Source organism: Andrographis paniculata, unplaced genomic scaffold (assembly GCF_009805555.1).
Source record: "Andrographis paniculata isolate CXL003 unplaced genomic scaffold, ASM980555v1 Contig12END, whole genome shotgun sequence".
NCBI lineage: Eukaryota > Viridiplantae > Streptophyta > Magnoliopsida > Lamiales > Acanthaceae > Andrographis > Andrographis paniculata.
The window spans coordinates 2,581,411-2,605,894 of record NW_026137402.1 but is presented as its reverse complement, the minus strand read 5'-3'; the positions used below and the strand labels follow the sequence as shown (position 1 = coordinate 2,605,894).

Below are 24,484 nucleotides of genomic sequence, written 5' to 3'. Positions count from 1 at the left end.
GACTATTAAAAACATTGATATATTATTTTTAAAATATTTAATTTTATTCATTTTGGTTTGAAATTTATGAATTTTTTTATTAATTATTGAAAATTATAAAAATATTATTAAATTTTTATTTTTATTTTTATTATTTAGATTTAATAAAAATATTTTTACTAAAAAATAATAATATCTCATCATTTACGGACACATAGTATTTATTTTGTACGTTCAAAATATTAGCTCATCATTTATATTATATCAAATAACTATCCAAATTTTAATTTTTACCATTTAAAATCTAAATTCAAAATTCAATCCCTCAAAAAACAAACACACCTATATTTTGAATTTTTAAAAAATAATTGTACTTGATTTGTTTTTTAAATCGCTTTGTGTTTTTTTTATGTATTTTATATTGTTAAAATATAAAAATTGTATTAATAATATAAAAACAATATTTTATATTAAATTATTTAATTTTTGTGAGTAGATAAAATGTATATTGTTGGAAAATAATAATAATAATTATATTGTTATGCTAGCAAATAATTAAATATTATTAAATAATACAATAAAATCAACAACCGCGTAAAATGATGCAAGCTGAATAAAGCTGAATCGATGATATCCTTTATCCGCAAGACAAATTATGATCCGGTAGTACCTCAGGTGATGAGGTTTGTCCTCAAAGGTAATATAATTTTCGTCTCCGGCATAGATGGCACCTCAATAAGTTAAAGCTCTGGCGAACAAAAATAAAAAAGGAACTGAGCTTTTCCGGATGGCTAAAAAGGCTTCCCGAAATATAGCTGAAAAACTTGTAGCAAATGCTATTGAGGGAGAAGAGTAGAGGAAGAGGGAGACCTTTTATATATGCATCTCCACTCGACTACAATAGTAGTAGATTAATTACGATCATAATTACGACCTTAAATATCGAAATAATTGATGCAAATAAAGGCAGATCAAAATTTCATCAACCCAACCCAACCCAACCCACCGGCGGGTGGCGAGCTAAGCGGGCTAGCCCACGGGCTTTTTAAAAATATTAATATTATAAATATTTTTGCAATTAATATTTAAAAATAGCTAAAAAAAAGTTTTATTATAGAATTTAAATAATAAATATTTTAGAAAAATTAATAATAAGAAATATTTTACAAATAAATCATAATTAATTTTATGAATCTGTAGATTTTAGAATAAAACAATATTATAAAACAATAAAATGGAATTGAAGACGAACAATACAAATGATGAAAAATCGAAATAAATAAGAGTGACATTGATAACATAGTTAGAAAATAAAAGCAATGTGTAGATAATATTATTAATTTATTTAAGCTAATTTTATTCGTCTTCACTGAAAATATATCCTTTTAATAGATTAAAAATAATAATATATTATTTATTAAATAAAATGTACAAGATGATTTTAATATTTTTTTTCTCTTTGTACATTATTTATAAATTAATTGTATTTATAATGGTATATTTGTAATTTATATAAAATTAAAATATATTATGATATTAATATTTTATTACTTTTTTTATAATTTTTTAATGTGACAGTAAAAAATTATAAAAAAAATACATTTAGTTGATACGGGTGAGTACTAATATTATATTTACTTGGCCCGCGGGTTAATCCGCCCCACTGTGGGCTAACTCACTATCAACCCACGGCCCATGTGGGTTGGCTCGTTTAGGCCCGCATTTTAACAGGCTTAAAAAATCACAATCCAACCCTCCTAAAAAGTGAGGCGAGGCGGGCCAACCCGACGCGCTCAGCCCATTTTGACGGCTCTAGACGAAAGAACAAAGCCTAAATTATTAACTGATTATCCAACAATGGCTCACATGAGTAGAAATCTCCATAAAAGAATATATACGCAACTCAGTTCTAATGAAATATTGACACATAAGGACATGTAGTTTGTGGTTTTAAATATTCCATAGTCACTATTACAGAGTATACTGGTGACCCAATTGACATGATAGATTGAACAATTTTACCTTAACTGACACTAAGTCAATAATATTGGTGTGTTGCTATCTCAGCCTCATATTGTTATCATGTTTTGATTTCTTTTGGCCATGGATTACATCCTTGGATTCTCATAAGTGTTTCTTTTGAAGCGGTCACACTTCACACATATATAAGTAATCCTATTTTAAAGTATCCAATTATACTTTTAGGATTATTAAGATTTATTCATTCAACCTCACTACTTTTCCACTTCTTAACACTCGTTTTTTCCAAGGAATATCGATTTTGTATTTGTGCCCGTATTTTTACAATTAGTTTTCTCATTGAACCAAGTTTTGAGATCTTTAAATAATTTGATTGGGTTACCACTGTAATTGTATTTAACTTGTAAATTTTAAGTTTAGCCCCTTTAGCAATTTGATCCCTTTATAGCCGTTTGGTAAGCGGATCTGCTAGGTTTTTCATTGACTTCACATAATCAATGGTCAAAACCCCACTTGTGATCAAATATCTCACAGTGTTATGTCTATGCCAGATATTTCAGGATTTATCATTGTAAATTTCATTCTTAGTCATTGCTATCGCAACTTGGCTATTACAACAAATCATCACTAGAGGTACTAGTTTGGTCAAATATGGAATGTCATCTAAGGAGTTCCGAAGACACTCGGCTTCTTCATTAACTTTATCCAAAATGATAAAACTGCAATTTCATTGTGAATCGTGCAATAGACATTTATTTTGTGAATTTTTCACAAAACAACTCCATCTTCGATAGTAAATACATATCCGTTCGTAGACAACAAATCTTTCATATCAGATATCCAATTAGCATCATAATACCATTCAAGTACTTGGGGATATCTCCCATAATGTATGCCAAAATCAAGAGGAAATTTCAAATAACTCTAAACTATAACTAGCGTTTTCCACTATTCATGATTAGGATTGCTAGTATATCAACTTAGTTTGTTTACAAGCAAAATAGATCAAGCCTTGTACAATTTGTTAAGTACATCAAACTTCCAATTTTTATGGCTCTCTTTTTGAGCTATACTGCCTTATTCTTGCTTATAGATACACTAAGGCCTATTGGAGTCTTTACCGGAGTGTTATCAAAGATATTAAACTTTTTCAACATTTTTTTATATAGTGAGACTGAGTAAAAACAATGTTATGGTCATGTTTTAGAATTTTCATTTCGAGAATAACATCGGCTACTCTCATATCTTTCATATCGAAATTTTGACTCAACATGCGTTTGACATCATCAATTAAGCTATCATCTCTAACCATGATCAGTAAATCGTCTACATATATAAAAAAAAAACTACTACAAATTTGAAAGGTGTTTCTTTAATGTAGACACACTTGTCACATTCATTGATTTTGAAAACCATTTGATAACAAAACATTATCAAAGCTTAAATGTCATTGTAAAAGTGTTTGTTTTAGTCCATAAAGGGAATTTATCAGTTTATACACCCTATTTTATTGGCCTTGAACAACAATTTCTTTCGGTTGTTCTACATATAGTGTTTTTATTTTAATTCATCATTCAGGAATGAGGTCTTCACATCCATTTGGTGAATCTCAAAATTGCCCAAAAATGCAATCAAGAGAAACACTCGGATAGATGTTATCCTGGTCACTAGTAAAAAGTATTGAAGAAATAAAATCCTTTAATTTGTCTATAGTCTTTCACTAAAATACAAACTTTATATCTAACTATAGACCTATCAATCTTGAATTTTCTTTTCAAGACCCATTTACACTCTCAATATTTACAATCTTCAGATAGATCAGATAACCACCAAGTATTATTCTGCATTATTGAGTCGATTTTTTTGCCTATTGTTTCATTCCAGAAAGAAGCATAAGAACTCGACAATGCTTCCTTAATCGATGATGGATCATTATGTGTGTAACAAAGTCTAGACCAGAAATTTTCTCAATTCTTGTCATTTTGCTACGTCAAGATTCTAAAACCTCTTGATCAGGAATATTAGCCATTTGCCTATTTTTTACCTCATTGTTGTTTATATCTACGGGTTTTGGGTTTAGCTAGATTCTTTCATTATAAGGATTGATATTATCAAAGAATATTGTAATCCTTGATTCTATAATAGTTCCTTCAATCATCTCAGATATGTCTGATTTGTGAACTATGAAGCGATATGTATTACTATTTTGAGCTTATCAAATAAAGATTTAATCTACCATCTTAGGCCTAACAACAACTTATTTTGAAGACGGAACTTCCACTTTTTTCAGATACCTCCACACTTTAAAATATTTTTATGTGGGTTTCTTGCCTTTCCATGATTTGTAAGAAGTAATATCCTTTCCCTTAAGTGAATTTTGTTAGAAATATAATTCACAAAAAGTATTGCCTCCCCCCACAAGTTTTGAAGTAACTCTGAACTTATCAACAAGTGTAATCCCGACCTATAACAAAATCATCTCATTAGATGTTTAATGAATTTGATTGTTTTAACCCTTTTCGATATGTTCATGTTGATCAGATACATATTTTTTAGTTTTTATTTATTTTGAGTTAATTTGATCTCATTAGATATGCCTTCAAGTTATACTTTCAATGCCACCGACAGAGAGTCTATTGAATGTTGGACAAAAAATATATGTTCAATTTAGTAAAAAATTTTATGTTAAGAGTTCATGTCACAATTGTTAACTTCCAAACTTTACCATAAATATTTTATAGATCCAATTGATATGAAATTTAATGATAGATAGTAATCTGAGTTAGCTATCCATTTCCCCAAACGAGAAATCAATCAGAGGTCGAACGAGTGAGTTACAACTCAAACTGTGTGTTAATGTCTAGGTCGTACGGTCACTGTACAGTCAAATTATATATAAAATGTATTTTGTATATTTTGACGGATTAAAAACACCTTCAACCCTCATTTCTCCTCCACTTCATCATCCAACAATGGATAAGATTCATAGGAGGTTAGGTAATCACTTCATTATTTTCCAAGTATATTAATATGTAAACCTTTCAAGTAATTCATATTTTTGGATCTTCTTTTCATTCTAAAGTATCATCCGAGCTTTGTTCCTCTTTCAATAGTGTAATTTCAATTTGGGAATGGATATTTTGATTCCATGTCAAGTTTGGATTGCTTTTGGTTTGTAAATGGTGTATTTGAACATCTTTTTCCGTTTACCAATTGAATTTGATATCAATTTTCGGAAATTGAGTGTAAGTGCAATTTTTCCTAAAGTAATTTCTAAATTAGGGTTTCAAACTTAATTTAGCATGTGGGAGTGTTAATTGATGAGGTTTTTCACATATTATTGCAATTACATTAATTATACGATTTGAAATTTTGAAATTGTAAAATCGACGTCGTTAGACCCGCGCCCTGATTTTTCAGCTTGTTTGAATGACTTTTAACTTGAAAATAATTTATAAAGGTATTCTAAAGCCTTCTGAATGATTTTGATAGTTTTTGTATTGAGTTGGGATCATTTGGGAGCCGTGTGTAATTTTTTGTTCGAGCTACCAAGCTTTGTGCATTATTTTTGTTTGATGTTCATGTCTTAATTTTGGTTTAACTTTGTAGTTTACGATTGTTCAGAGGTCCTGGTCGGCTTCGGGTTGTGCAATATTTCTATTAGGCAAGATAAGTCTACAGTTAAGGTAAGGGGTTAAATTATGCATGCTTGAAATGAATGGACCGTTATGATTATGTCTTCATGATATATGGGGAATTTTTTGTAATATGATAATACTAATCGATAAATATAATTGATATGATAAATTAGGTGTTAGGTTATTGATATTTTTGGCGGGCAAATAATTATTGCTAAATTATGTAAGCCGTAAATATGACTAGATTTAGCAATTGATTGACAAGTGATTAATAAATTGTGATAGCCGTGGATTTGGTTAAACTTAGCCGTTGATTGGTAAATCAATTGATAAATTGTATAAGTCGTGGATTTGGCTAGACTTAGCCGTTGATTGAAAAATTGATTGGTAAATTGTATAAGCGATGGATTTGGCTAGACTTAGTCGTTGATTGGCAAGTCGATTGGTAATTTATGTAAACCGTATATTTGGCTAGACTTAGTCATTGATTGGAAATTCGATAGAGAAATTGTGATAGTCGTGGATTTGGTTATACTTAGCTGTTAATTGACAAGTTGATTAATAAATTTTATAAGCCATGAATTTGGCTAGACTTATCCGTCGATTGGCAAGTCGATTGGTAAATTGTATAAGCTGTGGATTTTGCTAGACTTAGCCATTGATTGGCAAGTCGATTGATAAATTGTATAATCCGTGGATTTAGCTAGACTTAACCGTTGATTGGCAAGTCGATTGGTAAATTACATTAGCCGTGGATTTGGCTAGACTTAGTCGTTGATTGGAAAGTTAATTGGTAAATTGTGTAAGCCGTGGATTTGGCTAGACTTAGCCGCTGATTGGCAAGTCGATTGGTAAATTGTATAAGCTGTGGATTTGGCTAGACTTAGCCGTTGATTGACAAGTCAATTGATAAATTGTATAAGCTGTGAATTTGACTAGACTTAGCCGTTGATTGGCAAGTCGATTGGTAAATTATATTAGTCGTAGATTTGGCTAGACTTATTCGTTGATTAGTAGTAAATTGTGTAAGCCGTGGATTTGACTAGACTTAGCTGTTGATTGGCAAGTCGATTGATAAATGGTGTAAGTCATGAATTTGACTATACTTAGTAGTTGATTGTGTAAGCCGTGGATTTGACTAAACTTAGCAATTAATTGACAAGTCAATTGATAAATTATGATAGCCATCGACTGACATACACGATTTTATATATTCAAGTACAGGGAATTTTGGTCAAAAAATAAGGTGTAATGAACTATTGTGAGCGATCAAATATAAAGAAAAGTGTGTAGTTGTAGACCCTGAATCGTTTATCATAATTGTTTATACTCTTTAGCTGGTGATTTTCCTGATCGAACATAGGGATTTTAAGTCATGAAGTTAAATCGAGCACTGATCTGGTGAAAACGGTGGTAAAACGGTAAAGAGACCCGCTCAAGAGCGAGTCTGAATTGTTGAATTAGAAATAATTAGAAAAACTAAAGAAAACGGTAAAGGAAGCGAACATGACCGGTGGGATGATGAGCATAGGTGGTGCCAGCGGTGGGTGAGCGGTAGGGAACATGAGCGAAGGAGCACTATATATTTATATATGTATTGAGCTGAGGAGGGTGATAAAGAGGCGTTGTGTCTGGTTTGTGCGTTCCTTAATGGCTAGATTATCTTGGATGAAATGAGCGAATGATGTTGGTGCTTAGTCGAAAAATATATGTGTAATACGAAGACGGCAGGAGGAAGTAAGGTAATCATATAAACAGAATCATAGATAACTTAAATCGTTGATACTCGACCTTAAGCGAGTTACAACAAGGCTTCAATGACGCCTATAATTAGAATATTATAAGAAAGAAACCCTACTGTCACTAGGAGTTTTTGTGACCCAATAGACCACCGCCTATATTCCATTAATTATTCTAAATTTCGTCTCATTAGTGGCTTTACCCTTCTATTACCTCTTTTTAATCAAAATTGAATTCAAATTAGTAATTAAGCAGGTCGACAAGGCTCCCGCGTACTTACCTACATTGAACTACCATGAATCTGTTTGTGACGCAAAACAAGGCTTGGATAATCAATTTTTCTATGTCCTTTCTCAGCGATTTGGAGTTCTTTATAACTCAGATTTATATCAATGTGAGAATGAGGAAGGAGTGACAATGAAACAAGTGATATTTCATTACTCACTATCAAAGCATTAAAGTTTTATGGCTACAAAAACTGTAAATCAAAGCGGTAAACTAAGACTAAGGAAACAGTAAAGTAGCGGCCAAGGGAGGAGAAAAATCTCCAACTTTTCTGGCCATTCCTGCTGAAAACTCCCTTACAAGGTTGGAGCTCTCGGAAGGCAAGAAGGCAGCTATGAATTTGCGTAAAGTGTGCTTGTATACTCCTTTCGAAGTATATTTACAAATAAACATCTGGCCCTATTTATAGCTAATTGAAGTGGCAGTTGCGAGCAGTTAAGAAGTAGTTCCAACCGCTGAACAGTTAGGTAGTTGATGGCGGTTATTCCGTTGAAGCAGTTGCTGGCCATAACTCCCAGGGTGCTTGCTTCGTTTTCTTTGGCTTGTAGGGGCGCAGATCTTCTTCGCTTGCCTAGATGGCTGGAGGGCATTAGCGCAGCTAAGCGGAATCATTTGTGTTGGCTGGTAGTGGAATGGCTGTTCCGCTGCGAGTTGGACACTTAGGCATTATCTGCAGTGAGTTGTTGTTGCTTTGCTGCGGCAGGTGTCTGAATCGCTGGCATGAGCGATGAAAGCGTCGCTTGTTGAGCGGACATGGCCATCGCTTGCTTCTCATGCCTTAGCTTTTCTGGACCACAATCACCGCTTAAAAAGGCCAAAATCGTTAATAATCTCAACAAACCAATTCTTGATTATGCCAAGCGGAATAGGTCAATAAAGTATGCCATAAATCAGATATTGTGATGGTTTTCATACCGAAATTCAAGTAATACATAGTTTTGTTAAGTATATAATATGCTCATATTTGGAGTTATCATGGACTTAGCCAAGTTTATCCGTTTTGGCAAGAAGTAATAATTGTGTGAGCCGTAGATTTTGTTAGAATTAACGGTTACTTGGGAAGTCGGTTGATCAATTGAGTGAGCCGTATATTTTGGATAGTTGTAGTTGTTGTTTGGCTAATACTTATTGTTGGCAATCTATTTCATGCATTGTATATTTAATTTATTATTCAGCTCATGTTGATGTTACATTTGTTGGAATAAACAGAATAACTTGATTTTTTAACTAAAATTATGGTTACATTGTCATATATATACACATTGATATATTACCATAAGTATAGATATATATTACAATATATATATCAATATTCTCCCTCAAACACAAGGTGGGGTTGTGGAAACCGGCTAGATTTTGCTCATGAACGACTGAAAGCGGCCGAAAAAATGAGGCTTGGTGAAGCCGTCAGCGGCTTGATCCGCAAAAGAAGTGGGTGACAAGGAGACGTTGGTGTGAGCAATGTGGTGATGTACAAGGTGGTAGTCGATTTCAATGTGTTTCGTACGCTCATAAAAAATATCATTCGTCGAAATCTTCATAGCGCTCCGACTGTTGCAATGAATAATAGTAGCAGAGGATTGAGGCACACCGAGATCAGCTAGGAGCCAACGAAGCCATAAAAGCTTGGCAGTGGTATCTGCAAGAGCTCTATACTCGGACTCTGCACTGGGTTCTTTTGTATAAACATGGTTATTATTGTGACTTGAACCAGGAACAACTATCTGTTTCTTGCTGCGCCAAGAAATAAGCGAGTCGCCAAGGAAGAAACAAAAACCAGTGGTCGAACGGCGATCAGTGGGATCACCTCCCCAATCAGCATCATAATACCCAATCAAAACTAAAGATGAACGAGCTGAATAATGAAGGCCATGGAGGAGAGTGCCTTTGACGTACCGAAGAATCCGTAAAATAACAGAATAATGAGTCGTCCGAGGAGCGGACATAAAGTGACTGGCGATATGAACAACATAGTCAATATCAGGCCAAGTAACAGTCAAATATATCAGGCTTCCCACCACCTAACGATATAAGGTAGGATCGTCAATAGGGGTGCCATTCATCGAAGTAAAGCGACGGTTAGATTCAAGAGGTATAGGCGCGGTCTTGAAGTCAGTGAGACCTGCTCGAGACAGAAGGTCGGAGGCATACTTTGATTGAGAGAGGTAGTACCCGTCAGAGGTGTTGGAGATCTCAAGACCGAGAAAGTACCGAAGGGACCCCAAGCTCTTCATTTCAAAGTGGTTGTAGAAACGATCTTGTAGCTCAGAGATACCGGACTGATCATCGCTTGTGATGATCATGTCATCTACATAAAGTAACAGAATAGTAATACCAGCAGACCCGCGACGAATGAATAAAACAGAGTCATGATAGCTAGAAGTGAATCCAAGCTGGAGCAGAGCAGAACAGAGCTAAAATTTGAAAACCAAGCTCTGGGTGCCTATTTCAAACCGTACAAAGCACGACAAAGTTTACACACTTTGGAGGATGTGGGAAAACCAAGAGGATGAGACATGTAAATGTCTTCGAATAGATCACCATGCAATAACGCATTGTTGACATCGAGCTGATGTAAGGGCCACTGACGAGCGACAGCTATAGCTATAAGACAGCGGACGGAGGTGAGACAAGCAATTGGAGCAAAGGTCTCCTCATAGTCGATACCATACTGCTGGTTGTAACCTTTAGCTACCAAACGAGCTTTGTAGCGCTTTATGAATCCATCAGAGTGTGTTTTGATCTGGAATACCCACTTACAGCCGATAGGTTTCTTGCCTAGAGGAAGATCAACCATATCCCACGTATGAGTTTTATCCAAAGCCTGTAACTCCTTAGACATAGTCTGCCGCCACAACGGGTCTGCATACGCCACACGAAATGACTTGGGGTCATGGTGGGACAAGGTGGCAGAGAAGCAATGATAATCGAGTAAGTGAGGAGGGAGATGACTAACCCGAGTGGAACGACGAGTGCCAGGATCAGGGTCCGAGGGTCCGAGGTTGAGGTAGTGTTAGGCTCTGGTAGTGGTGAGGGATCAGAGTCGGGAGTTGTAGCAGGCTCGAGGGTCAGCGTCGGTTCAGGAGGCACAACCGGGAAAACGTCAGGAGCATGGGACAGTGCTGCATCGTCGGAAGGGAATAGAGATGGATAGGAAAAGGTAAAGAATGGAGATGAATGATCAAAGGGAACTAAAAAATGGAACAAGGTGAAAATTTAGTATTTTCCCAAAAGGTGACATGACAAGAAATGTGTAACCTATTGAAAATAAGATCCCAACAATGATAACCCTTATGCTCTACCCCGTATCCCATGAAGCAACACAGATGCGCGCGAGGTTCTAACTTAGTGCGCTGATGAGGAGGTAGGAGAACAAAGCTGACACAACCAAAAGGGCGGGAGAAGATTATAATCAAGAGCGCGATTAAATAATCTTTCAAATGGACTAACATTACCCATGACAGAGGAAGAAAGACGATTTATAATGTAGACAGCAGTAAGCGCGGCTTCCCCCCAAAAGCGATCCGGACATGAGGCAGATAAGAGAAGGATGTGGATTGTATCGAGGATATAATGGTGTTTACATTCGGCACGACTGTTTTGTGGAGAGGTGTATGGGCATGAACGCTGGACAACAGTACCCTGATCATGTAGGAAACGAAGAAAGAAAGAATCTGTATATAGTCAAAAGCATTATCTGTGCGGAAAGTTTGTATGGTGGAAGAAAATTGGGTATGTATCATTTTAGCCAAGTCTATATATATAGAGGAAAGTTTAGAACGTTGTCGCATGAATTAAATCCATGTAAAACTAGAATAGTCATCGATAAAAAGCACAAAATAACGATAACCATTCACAGAGACAGCGGGTGAGGGTCCCCAAATATCAAATTGAACTAATGAAAATGGTGTATCCACAACAGAAGTACTATGAGGGAATGACAAAACATGTTGTTTCCCCAATGAACAATCCACACAATTAAAAGACTTAAAACTAACATAATCCAAAAGACCCTGACTAATCAAAGACCTGAGTTTATTTGAGGACGCATGACTGAGACATTGATGCCACTAAAGGGAGGATGGTGGAGAGGTGGTGGCAGCAGAAATAGAGGGACGAGGGAGCTGAAATGACTCGAGCTCAAATAAGCAGCCCGTCTTTCGGCCCTTCCCTAGGGTTATCCCGGTTTGCGCATCCTGAACTTGCACACCAGAAGAAGAGAAAATCATTGTGAGGCCTTGATCAACTGAGATCAGATTTAAGTTTAATTGGGAAATGCAATAAGTGTTAAGGAGAGATAATGACGAGGTGAATGCATGTCCAGTATGGGTACCATTTGCAGTAAGGATAGAGGGGTAGAGATAATGAGGTGGATTTAGAGATTATAAGACATATATCAGAGGTCATATGATTACTATAGGTAGAATCAAAGTACCAAGGAGAGTTACCTGAGGTGGTAGATATGACGGTATTGGAAGATAGAACTCGTTTAAGAAAAGCCTCCAAGTCTTGGATCGTAGGAGGCGCAGGCGCAGGCGTGACAGAGGCTGTGAAAAATGAAGTACTAGACTGAGGAGGTCCACGAACATGCCGAGGCTTAGAATTACTGCTGCCAGAGCGGGACGGCCTGGTAGTGCATTATTGTACAATATGGCCTAAAACATGAAAGTAATGGCACTCTACCTTGGGGCAGTGACCGAAGTCGTGATCAAAGGACTGGAATCGTTTGCAACGGAGTTGACGGCTCTGAGTAGGAATTCGGGCGATGATTGCAAGAGTAGAGTCAGGTATAGGAGCCTTGATGAGGTGAAGATGAGTTTCTTCAAAAAGAATCTCATGAATAGCCGTATCCAGTGTAGGAAGCGGGTGCCGATGTAACAATGAGGCACAAACTGCCTCATACTCTGGATGCAAAGCCATCAAAACCTGAATAAGATAGAGATGATCAGGACTGATATCAGCCTGATCCAACCGATGCCAAATGGGTTACACATGAGCAAGAAAGTCATTGACAGATTGTCCCGGTTCTTGTTTTAGATCATGTGTGTGCTCCAAAGCTGATAATAATGTGCCAAACCAGTAGCACGGAAGCAGACTGCCAAGAAATCCTAAGTTGCCCTAGCAGTTTCAAATTGGGCAGGTTGAACCTGCATCAACGGAGTAGATGTATTACGCATCCATGTAAGGATTTCATGATTCTTACTGTCCTAATCTTTCAATTTCTCAATATATGATTCAACAGTTTTAGTTGTAGGCGCAGCTTCTCCAATATAAATAAGAGCAATGAGAGCAATTATATCTCCAATAACAATCCGCCACAGTTTCCTGCCTATTAGAAAACTTTTCATTGACTGCGCCCACAAACTATAATTATCCCCGGACAGAATAATATTTATCAGAACATGAATATCCATCATTTCCATACCAAAAAAGGCAATATCTCAAACCGAAATCAGATCGACAGAAACACATACATAAGAAGGAATCGAGTCCGAATTGAACCCGGAACAAGAAAAATCAGACGATTATGAAAAAATACTCAAACCGAAAATCTAAAAATACCATCGTAAAGAAAATTAAAAACCGAACACGACGGTCCAAAAAACTCCGGCAACCACCGCCGCACGCGCCTCCACGCACCGGCGGGACGTTCGCCGGAAAACTTTGTCAGGTGTGTGAGCCCTCCATGCGCCGCCGATCGCCGATGGTGGTGGTGGTGACGATCAAAGGTGTCCAGAAGGTGGAGGAATGGACGGGCAATGTTTTTGTATTATTTTGGGAAAAAATCGAAGCTCTGATACCATGTTGGAATAAACGGAATAACTTGATTTCTTAACTAAAATTAGGGTTACATCATCATATATATACACATTGATATATTACCATAAATTTAGATATATATATATTACAATATATACATATTAACACTATTTTATTCCATGCAGAGTTGAAATGTAGACCTTTATTGAATTGTTGCATTATAGGGATGGACTATTATCAAGTATGCATGACCTTCTACAATTACACACATTTTAAAGTAATTGTGATTGTTGGTAACTAAAATTTTTTATGACTTCTGCAAGACAAAATGTTTTTACTTACTTTTTTATGTATTAACCTTGGCATCGAGACACGGTACGTCCGTATGTGTTTTTGTTTAGGTGTCTGCGTTTGACATTCATTATCTCTTTAAGTATTCATTTTTTGCATTCAACAACGTGTGATATTCATTATCTTTTTAAGATAGCCTCTAGCTAATAACATTTTATTTTTTGATAAAATAAATTTATTAGCTACAATGACTAGTTTAAAGTCATCTCTTACAAGTAGCTAACCAGATAAGAGATTTCTCTGGATGTCAGGTACGTGCGTAACATCATTCAAAGTTAGTTTTTTTTTTTTTTTTTCTAGAGATCATCTTTAGCACCATATTTCCCACACTTTTGACTTCAGTTCACATGGTTTCCTTTGTACAACTTTATTCCTTCAGTCTCACTATATGTTAGAAACTTGTCTTGTCGAAACAAACATGACAGATGACTCCAATATCAATGAACTATGTATTTGAGCTCTCAATATGATTAGTCTTGTATGCGACAACAATCAACTCATCATTTTTGATGTCATAATCACTTTTGTGATACATTTCGATGAAATGAAAACTTTGATTTATCTTATTATTTTTACACAACAAACAGTCTTTCTCTAAGTATCCTGTTTTTTCACAATGAAAATAGTTGCCCATCAATTTGGACGTCTAGCACACTTCTTTTTTATTATTATTACTATTATTATTATTATTATTATTATTATTATTATATGTCTGTGAGAGACTTAAATTAAACAAAATTAGAATTATTTGTCCACTTTTGTGACTTTGCGTAAGTCTTGAATTTGCATTGAATTGTCTGGCCCACTTTAATTACATTTTAAATTTTAATTAAAATATTTATTTATTTATATTTTTATTTATAATTATTTTTATTAAATAATAATTATTTCTACTAATATACTTTTTAATTATTTATTAATTATACTTTATTTAAATTTCTATATCTACAATAATACACTCAAAATATATGGGACGGAGGAGTATTTATTTATGGCATTAATTTCAATTAACGACCAACAAAATTTGATAGTGAAATGTGAGTGTGCGTGTACAGTGTCAACCAAACTTTAAAGCGTGTTTATTTAAGGCCTCGATATTAATATTGTATTACAATCACTTTTTGGTCTTTTTTTAAAAAAAAAAAAAGAAAAAATATTATTTTTAATAAAAAAATATTAGTATTATCTTTATTTGAATTGAATTTAAAATTTTGAATTTTTTATTTAAATAATATTTAATATATAGTATTTTTTAAGCTAGAAATTCTTTTAAATTAGAAATAAAAAAGAAACACACTCATATTTTAAAATGGGTAAATGTGTTTTTAGTCTCGTAACTGGATCCCCTATCATTTTAATCCCGTAAGTAGAGCATGTCGCAAACTAATTCCATAAGTAGAAAATTTTCATTGTTTTAGTCCTCCGACGTCGAAGACGCCCGCGTAACTTATCGGAAGCCACGTGTCCGCCAGGTGTCCCACCAGGTCAGCGATACCTGGCGGACACGTGAATTTTATTTTATTTTTATTTTTATTTTTTTTGGACCAAATAAAAAAATTAAAAAAAGAAAATTAAATTAAATTAAAAAAAAATTAAAAAATTAAAAAATTAAAAAATTAAAAAAATAAAATAAAATCGACGTATCCGCCAGGTGTCATTGACCTGACGGACATGTGGCCTCCGGCGAGCCACGCGGGCGTCTCCGGTGCCGAAGGATTAAAATTGCGAAAAATTTTCACTTATGAAACTAGTTTGCGACATGCTCCACTTACAAGACTAAAATGATAAGGGGGTCCAATTACGGATCTAAAAAAAAATTTACCCTTCTAAAATTTGTAGGATTTTTTTTTGTTAGTTACTAGAAATTGTAAAGTATTTTGCATATTGTAATGTTGTTTGAATAAATTAGTTTTTATCTGTTTTAAATTATTTTATCAGATAAATTAATATATTTTTATTGATTTTTTATTAAAAATAATGTAAAAAGTAAAATAACATATTCGCCTATTTTTTATACTCCTATCTATCTATCCAATTATTTTTTGCAAATGGATTTTGAAATATTAGAGTTTGTTTGATTGTGATTTGAAATTAATTTGAAATAGTACGTTGATTTGAATTTTTATTTAAATAATATTTTAATGCAATATTTTGTGAAATAAAATAATATATTTTTATTAAAATGATATAGAATGAATAATATTAACTTTAATTTGAAATAAAAAAAACTCTTAGGATGTGTTTCGTACCCATAATGAAATTGCAGATAAATAATATCAGATGATAGAATTCAATCGAAGATGAATTCAGTAGAGAATTAGAATTATTTTCTTTGTAATTGTGTGATACCCCGGAATTTGGATTGGTACTAAGCCAACTCCTGTATGTGGATGAGCCAGTGCTAGGCCATTCGAAATTGAATAGACTATTCATGTCAACAATATGCATATTCTCTTTCGAGAATCCATTTGGAAAAACTCTAAAGTTAAATATATTTGCTCTAAGGTAATTTTAGGATAGATGAATCACAGCTGTGAAGTCTCCGAGGGTGCGCGTGAGTGAGAACAAAGCGCATTGGAAGGAGGAAGGAGAAAGATCGCCGAAATGACTTGTGTTGACCTGCGAGGCTAATCTAATCCCAACACGTCCGGCCAGCATGGCTTGCGGGCCGCAGTGTTACAGTTGGTATCAAATCCAACATACGACAGCCTATAGTCGTTGACTGGATTATTGAAGGGCTTAGTAGTTGATGGATCATTGAGTTGCAACGTGGACGTTGCATTCCTAAGTGATGAAGGATATGATACCCCAGAGTTGGGCCGGTGCTAAGCCGATTCCCGTAAATGGATGGGCGGATTGAATATATTACTCATGTCAATTAACAATGTATACATTCATTTTCGGGAGCCCACTTGAAGAAACTCTAAAGTTTTGGAAGTCTTCCAAAGCGCGGATAAATGAGAACAAAGTGTGTTGGAAAGACTCGTGTTGACTTGTGGAATCAGTCTAATCCCGACATGCCCGGTCAGCGTGACTTGCGATCTGGGGTGTTACAGTTTGGTATAACATAGAATTCATTTGAAAATTGTAAAAAAATATAGTGATATATATGGATGAATCAAACAAGAAAAAAACGACCAATCAGGTAAAAAAATATTTTAGTGAGCGAGCATTTGAATAATAAATTAGATATGATATCAGATCGGATTCGTGTAATTTTTTTAAAGAAAATATATAAAAAATAATAAATATTTGAATAAAAATTAGATGTGATGTTTTGTAAAATCAAAATAATGTACTTTTTATAAAGAATATTATAAAAATTAAATAGTACCAAAAAAAAATTTACAAATTAGTAAACACATTTCATAATTTGTCGGTATTCAATTACTCAATTTCTCTATATATATGAAAGAAAAATGAAAGCAAAATAATAAAAATAATTTATTTTTTAAGTTTTATTATATGATTCAAACAAAGAAGATAATAGAGACATTTTTATTTCTTATCTTAAACAAAATATTTTTATTTTTTTACTTTCGTTTATCTGTATGGGTGCACTTGATACAAAGAATAAAATTTAAAAAAATAATAATAGTACAAAATAAAAATTGTAGGAAAAAAGAATTTAGTAGAAAAAAAAATTAATTATTTTATTTAGTAAAACAAATTAATCAGTTGAAAAATATAAAAGAAATACAACTAACTATATGTATAAATAGAGGACATTGCTGGTTGATAAAACTGAATCGATCACTAGAAAATAATAAATTGGATAAAAGAATTATTATTATATTTATTTAATCATTTAATTTGATAATTTATTTTAAAAACAATTAAATGTGATAAAATGTGATATTTTATGATATTGAAATAATATAAAAAATTACTAAATAATATGAAAAAAAAAATATAGCAAATAAATACAGACTATATTGTAAAAGTTAAATAAATAAATAAACATACTTGCACTTCAAAAAATTTTATTGTTCTCTATTTTTTTGCATATGAGAGATAAACGAGTAAATTGCAAAAATTGTTTAGTTTTTAGTTTTATGTTATTTTATGTGAAATATGAAAAATTGTTTGTTTGTTTAGTGTTTTAGTTTGATGTATATTATTTTTATATGATATATAGATAGTTGTATAAATAATATAAAAAAATATTTTATGTTAAAAGATGGATTTTTTTTTTAAATAACAATATAGTATATATATATATATATTAAATAGTATTGAAGAAAAATGGTGAAAGAACAAACCCTAATATTTTTTTAATATTTACTTTATATGAGAAAATAGAATATATATTATTGATATTAGACATTGTTGTGATAAAAAAATATATATATTTTGTGAACAAAATCAAATAATTCTTCGAAAATTATTCTATCTTTTTTTAGTAGTTATATTTTTTATATAATTTTTAAAATTATTATATTTTACGTATTATATTACAATATCGCTATTATTTTTTCATAAATATAATATTACTTTAATAATTGTACTCTCAAAATATAATACTAGTATTCTATCACTACAAAAAATAGTATATTTGTAACGGAATTTTATTCTTAAAGTTCACGTAGCTAAAGTAATTTCATCTTTAATTCCGTTTTTGGTAAAATATAAATGGGTAAAATACATTTTTGGTTTATTTTTATTTATATCTATAACAATTTTAGTTTATATATTATTAAAATGATGATTTTGATTTTTTTATTTATATTTGCATCAATTTTAGCCCTCAATTTTTCAAATGACAATTTTGATCAATTATCAATTAATATTGTTAGATTTAGTCTTTAATTATTATTTTCTCGAAAAAATAATAGATATACTAGTTATATGCATTGTCATACAAATAGAATATCCTTAAAAAATCGTTTTCACAGAAATTATTCTCCTTACGGTATCTATTAATCAAAAATATATATGTCACTATATTTAATACAATGCTCATATCCACAAAAAGAAAATTATATATATATTTCGCTTTTTTATACCAACAATTTAATTAAGACAAACAAGTAGCTACTAGTTAGCAACTATACTGTTTTAAACAAATTATTTTTAAATTGGGTGTTCAAATTTATTTTGAAGGACTTATTTAAAATAAAATATTTGCGTGAGATATTTAAAAAATAATAATAATATAAATTAATATAAATAATAAATAAGAATGGCATTTTCCGATGAAAATTATACATCACCTCCGTTATAAATAATAATCAGGATGAATTTTAATATTGTGTGTATTTTTTTTACTTATGATTTTTTATTAAAGACAAAGTTTTTTATATTTCTATGAGACAAAAGTATTAATAATTATATTTTTTATTTTTTATTGAAACAATGATTAAGGACTAAAAGTGAATTAATTTAACAAATAAAACACCAAATTTGTTATTTTAAAAAGATAGAGAGAATAAAATTGGTATGTTAGTAAATAAAAGGAACAAAAGATGTATTTTTAGCCAATATAAATTAATACTAGTCTTTTCTTTAAACAAATCAACACATTTCTCCAAAAAAATAATATACTACACACACTCATTGAGTGTGTTTGTCCGTGGGTTTTAATTTTTGGGTTTGAATTTTTTAATAGTAAAGAATCGAATTTGAATAGTTGTTTGATGTAATATAAATAGAGGTTGATACGATATTTTGAATATAAAATAAATTTGTAGTATAATATAAGAAAAAAATAATTGTTTGATGTGATATAAATAGAAGTTGATATGATATTTTGAATGTAAAATAAATTTGTAGTATAATATAAGAAAAAAGTAATTGTTTGATGTGATATTTTTAGAGAACAAAAAATTTGAATAATAAAAACTTGTGATAAACTTACAAAAGAACACAACCATTATTTTTAGGCAAAATTGTCCATAACTCCCTTGTGGTTTCGAAACTCAGCGTAAATTTCTCCTCTACTTTAAAAATTGCATGACGTCCCCTTATACTTTAAACAATGTGCATGAAACCACTTTTGTGGTTTCGAAACTCAGCATAAATCCCCATTTACTTTTAAAAAATTGCATAACACTCACTTATACTTTCAAAAATATTGCATAAAACCCCCTGCCATGCAAAACATATAGATAGGAAATCATTTTCTTATCACACGAGGAAAGTTTCATGGTGGTGGGGTTTCATGCAACGTTTTTAAAAGTATAAGGGGGTACCATGCAATTTTTAAAGTACAGGGAGATTTTATGCTAAATTTTAAAACCACATGGGAGTTACAAGCAATTTTACCTTATTTTTATTACATACACACTTTTCTATACATCACATTACAAAATTTTCCTTAAACCAAAATACAAAACAAACACACCAAAAGTTTGTTTTCTTTCATTTCAAACTAAAACTAATAATATTCGCTTTATATAATTTTCAATAAAAAATATTATTTTTTGTTCAGACTATCACATAAAAAAATATATATATATTATTTACCTTTCTTATTTATTTGAGTAAGAGAATTCAAACATTTCTTATTTTAATGTATCTTCAATATGCAAATTAAAAAAAATAAAATGAAAACATGTGCAAAAAAATAAAAAATAACAATTTATTTGATCTTTTTCATCATTTTCTATTATAAACTTTATAATTTTTTTTAAAAAAATATGTTATTTAAATGGAAGCGGATCTGGTGCTGATCCAATCAGAACCGTTCATCATAATTAGATTATGATGAATGGTTTAGATCACGCAGGGGTAATATAGTAATTTTATTTTAAAGACTTATAGGTGTATATGAACTCTTCGTCTTCAAATCGTTAATCTTCCCCCTTCAAATCGTTTTCTTCAACAAAAATCCTCCATCGCGCTAGCTTATTCTCTATTCCGTCTTCAAATCGTCTTCTTCAACGGAAATCCTCCATCACGTTCGTTTTTTCTCCATTTCGTCTTCAAATCGCCTTCTTCAACAAAACCCTTCCCTCGCGCGTCGTCTCCAATTTGTCTTCTTCAACTCTCTGTACCGTCCTTCAAATCAACGACACTAGGCGCGTCCATGGAGGCGATTTTTGGTAAGTACTGTTTTTTCCATTGTCCAGTTTAGGATAAATGTTCATCTTCTTCCATGTTACCTATTTTGAGTTTTGTTTTTTCCATTGTGCAGTTTAGGGTAAATGTTTAGGGCGAAGACGAGGTCGTGGACAAGACAAAAATTAAGTGTGTTGATTGATTTGTTGATTTTGATGAATTGAATTTGAAGAGATTGTTGGTATTGATCGATCGATTTAACTTGAATAGATTGTTGGTGTTGATCGATGGATTGAATTTTAATTGGTGATTGATCTATTGACTGTATGTTGGCAACAATTACTGCTTAATACTCATGCTTCTTGTTAAAACACAAGATGTTGACCGATACATAGTAAAATGCTTGACTTAGTATATATAAATGTTGGCAGGTTTCTAGCGGAAACAAGGTCTATTTCAGCGAGCTAGCAGAAACAAACCTTGTTTTCGCTAGAAACAGATTTTTTTTGTAAAAGTTGGCTACTTTCCGCGGAAACAAGCTTGGTTTCCATGAGCTCGCAGAAACAAGTTTTTTTTTAAAAAAAAAGTTGCATGATTTCAAGAATAATTTTTTAAATTGACAATTAATTTTGCAGCATTTTCTCGATTAACATTCATATCATTTGATAGTTCATTGACATCCTAAACATAATTGTAGAAAATGCTTATTGATACTCAATAAGATGTTTATTGGTATTCGACAAAATGTTTGGTCTTGTATATGTAAGTGCTTAATATCAATTATTCACAATACTTTGCAGCTATATCATATATGAATTGACAGAAAATCATTTTTTTTTTTGGATTTATCCTGCTGGTTATCTTTCTTATTCATCATTTGATGTTTCTTTTGTCTCTTAGAGTTGCTGATTGACATTTTTCTTTTAATTTTTCCTTTTGGATTGTCACTTGGCTTCAATATGAAATGGTCAACAGTGGTTATATTTTGTACTTCTCCTGTAGCATGAAAAATCGATTAATTTAATATCATATATATTTCAATGAATATAAAATATATACAAAACGTAAATGTTATTTTCATCCGTCGGCATTCCTCCATAGAGATTTGGGCATGTAACTATGTTGTGAAGCAATTCATTGAATTTATGTAAAAATGAACTGTAATTCTTCGGCTCAGATGCTATTAACTTTGCAGAATTCATGAAAAAGTGGCACAATGATATGTATCTTCCTGAAAAATCTATTTCCTCTCGACTAGATGTTAAGCTTGTGTGGTGCTACTGTAACATCTTCCTAGCATCTTTTCTCCATCGATTCAATATGTATTTGTTTGGGATGTTTTTGAACTGTGCACACCCTGTTTCTGCTAATACATCCATCGTGTGTATTGAATGACAACACAACATTCTAGAGTTTTTCTATATATTGCACGTGCACTCAATTGAAGATTCTTGAATATTTACGCGCACAAGATGTTGATCGCATGTCTTCTCCATGTTATAAATAAGATATGTTGTCTTTTCATCTAAGTATTGTGTTATGAATTCAAAGGATCTTTGGTGTTGCTCCTGAAATCATTGAAAGACATTCGGTGTGTAAAATATAGCTGCAGATTTCGTCAATGAGTTAAACATATGATTTGCAACCAGTCGTCTATCTCGTGCGAAAAAATCTTATTGTTCCTTTTTTTTCTCTATGATTCTCCACCACTCTTTGAAATTGATAAAAAAGAATAAAAAAAATAAAGCAATATTACTGTCTGACTGTAAAAACCTGCTCAGCATATTCAGAAATTGATAAAGAAATTGAACAATATTACTGTCTGGTTGTAAAAACCTACTCAGCATATTCACGTTCATTCAACATATAATATGAAGAATACACTCAGCATACTAATCTATTAATTTGAGCAGATGAGCCAAGTAAAGAAGCATATTCACATTTTTCTTTCCTCCGACAACTATTTTCACAAATCATACGATGATCTGATTGGTAGTCCGACTTCTTGATTTGTATTCACAATGATTAAATGTGATGTATTAATCCTATGATTGGATACAAACATGTGCTTGTGTTTTGTAGGATGTAGATCATGATTGTGGTTGTCTTTAAAGTATGTCACTTGTACTTTGCATTCTTCTTGTCAAATTGAAGTTGTATCTTTGAATTACAGTCTGTTCCCGTTTCATGACTATGATGCATGGTTTTGATCCTTCTTAACTCGTTGCATTGTTTTGGATGAATCTCAAGATTGTTTGGTTTCACATTGCTACTCTCTTTGAACTCTGCTTTGTTGCAACAATACTCCATGTATTGTATCTGGTGCAATCTTTTTTGAATTTTTTTTGAATTTTTATCCTTACTGAAAAATCCCTATTGTGTGCATATTCACAATAGAAATTGTATGCATCATCCGATTTTGTAAATTCTATTGCATGCCAATCTATGGACTCTGCACACATGGAATGCTAAATTCTGTTAATCAAAATGTTGACCACTATATTTCAATATGCTTTCAGATAAATGGCAAGATGCTGATATCTGTATCAAATACAATCACATATCATGTTGGTAACTAATGCTCTTATTAAATTGTGAATGCTAAAATATATTTACGAAATTCCAATCCGCTGAACAGCATAATATAATTTCAATGAAATTGATCACAGAAGATACGATGTTCACGATTTCAAGTCAATTTTCGATGCGTAACTTACGAGATTGAGCGATTTCCCGTTCCAACACGTCTGGTACTGGCGAAGGCGCTGGATCATCCGAAATTGCAATCTCTTCGATGTTTCCATTCCTTGTTGAGCGGTTGAATGAGGTTGGAATAATGGATAATTGATTCTGCTCCCCTTCGTTGATATCAGCCATTGAAGAATAAAGGAGCGTGAAGAATGAATAATGACGTTTCTCCCCACCGATTGCTGCGTGAAAGAATGAAGGAGGGTGATATTTGATGTAGTTACATAAATTAGGGTTATTAAAATTACAATTACACCCTTAATCTAATATTAGCCATTGGATTAAAAAATTTAATCCAATGGCTAATATACAATCAGCATAATGCTTATGTTTAATTTTCAGCATGCAATCCCACCCCTATTTAAATATTATAAAATATTACTATAGTCTCTCCGTTCCAGCAAGGATGACCTCTTTAGTTAAGGACACGGTATTTTAGGTACTGTAGATTAGTAAGTTATAAATAATTATTTATGATATTATTTTATTATTTTTATATGAATAGTATTATTGGTGTTTTAATTATTTTTTGGATTATACTTCAATAATACATATACAATATGAATATTTTTTTTTATAAATAATTAAATTTTATATAATACAAATAAATAAAGAATATATATTTATAATTAATTTAAAACTAATTTTATAAAAGATGAAACATTTTAAATATAGATAAAAATATTTGTTTACCGAAGATAAAGAGAGATAAAAATAAAAGATTTACAAGTGGACCAAACTTATAAAAGTTAAAAAGTTATTAAATTCATTTATAATTATTAAATATATTTAAAATAAATAAATTTATTAAAAATAAAAAAAAAGACACATTGAAAAAAAAAATCATCTAGGATAGAACGTAAATTATTAAAATATTTTAAAACTACTAACTAAATATGGTATTCTCTCCGTCCCAAATATCCTGCAATTTTATCTTTTTAGTATATCCCAAACACCCTGCAACATTTTCAAAATAGGAAATAATTAATTATATTTAATCTCCA

The 24,484-nt window shown here is 32.0% G+C and overlaps 1 protein-coding gene across 1 annotated transcript; it reads right to left on the bottom strand.

The window, feature by feature from the left end:
- Positions 1–8,281: 8,281 nt before the first annotated feature.
- LOC127252806 (uncharacterized) lies at positions 8,282–23,609 on the bottom strand. The gene is made up of 12 exons (XM_051277134.1): positions 23,450–23,609; positions 23,096–23,184; positions 22,489–22,505; positions 12,700–12,769; positions 12,306–12,584; positions 12,071–12,169; positions 11,078–11,264; positions 10,493–10,813; positions 10,105–10,400; positions 9,774–10,015; positions 9,214–9,575; positions 8,282–8,409 (listed from the first exon to the last, which is right to left on the bottom strand). The coding sequence occupies exons 1-12, from the start codon at positions 23,607–23,609 to the stop codon at positions 8,282–8,284; spliced, it is 2,250 nt and encodes a 749-aa protein (XP_051133091.1).
- Between the last annotated feature and the right edge of the window lie 875 nt (positions 23,610–24,484).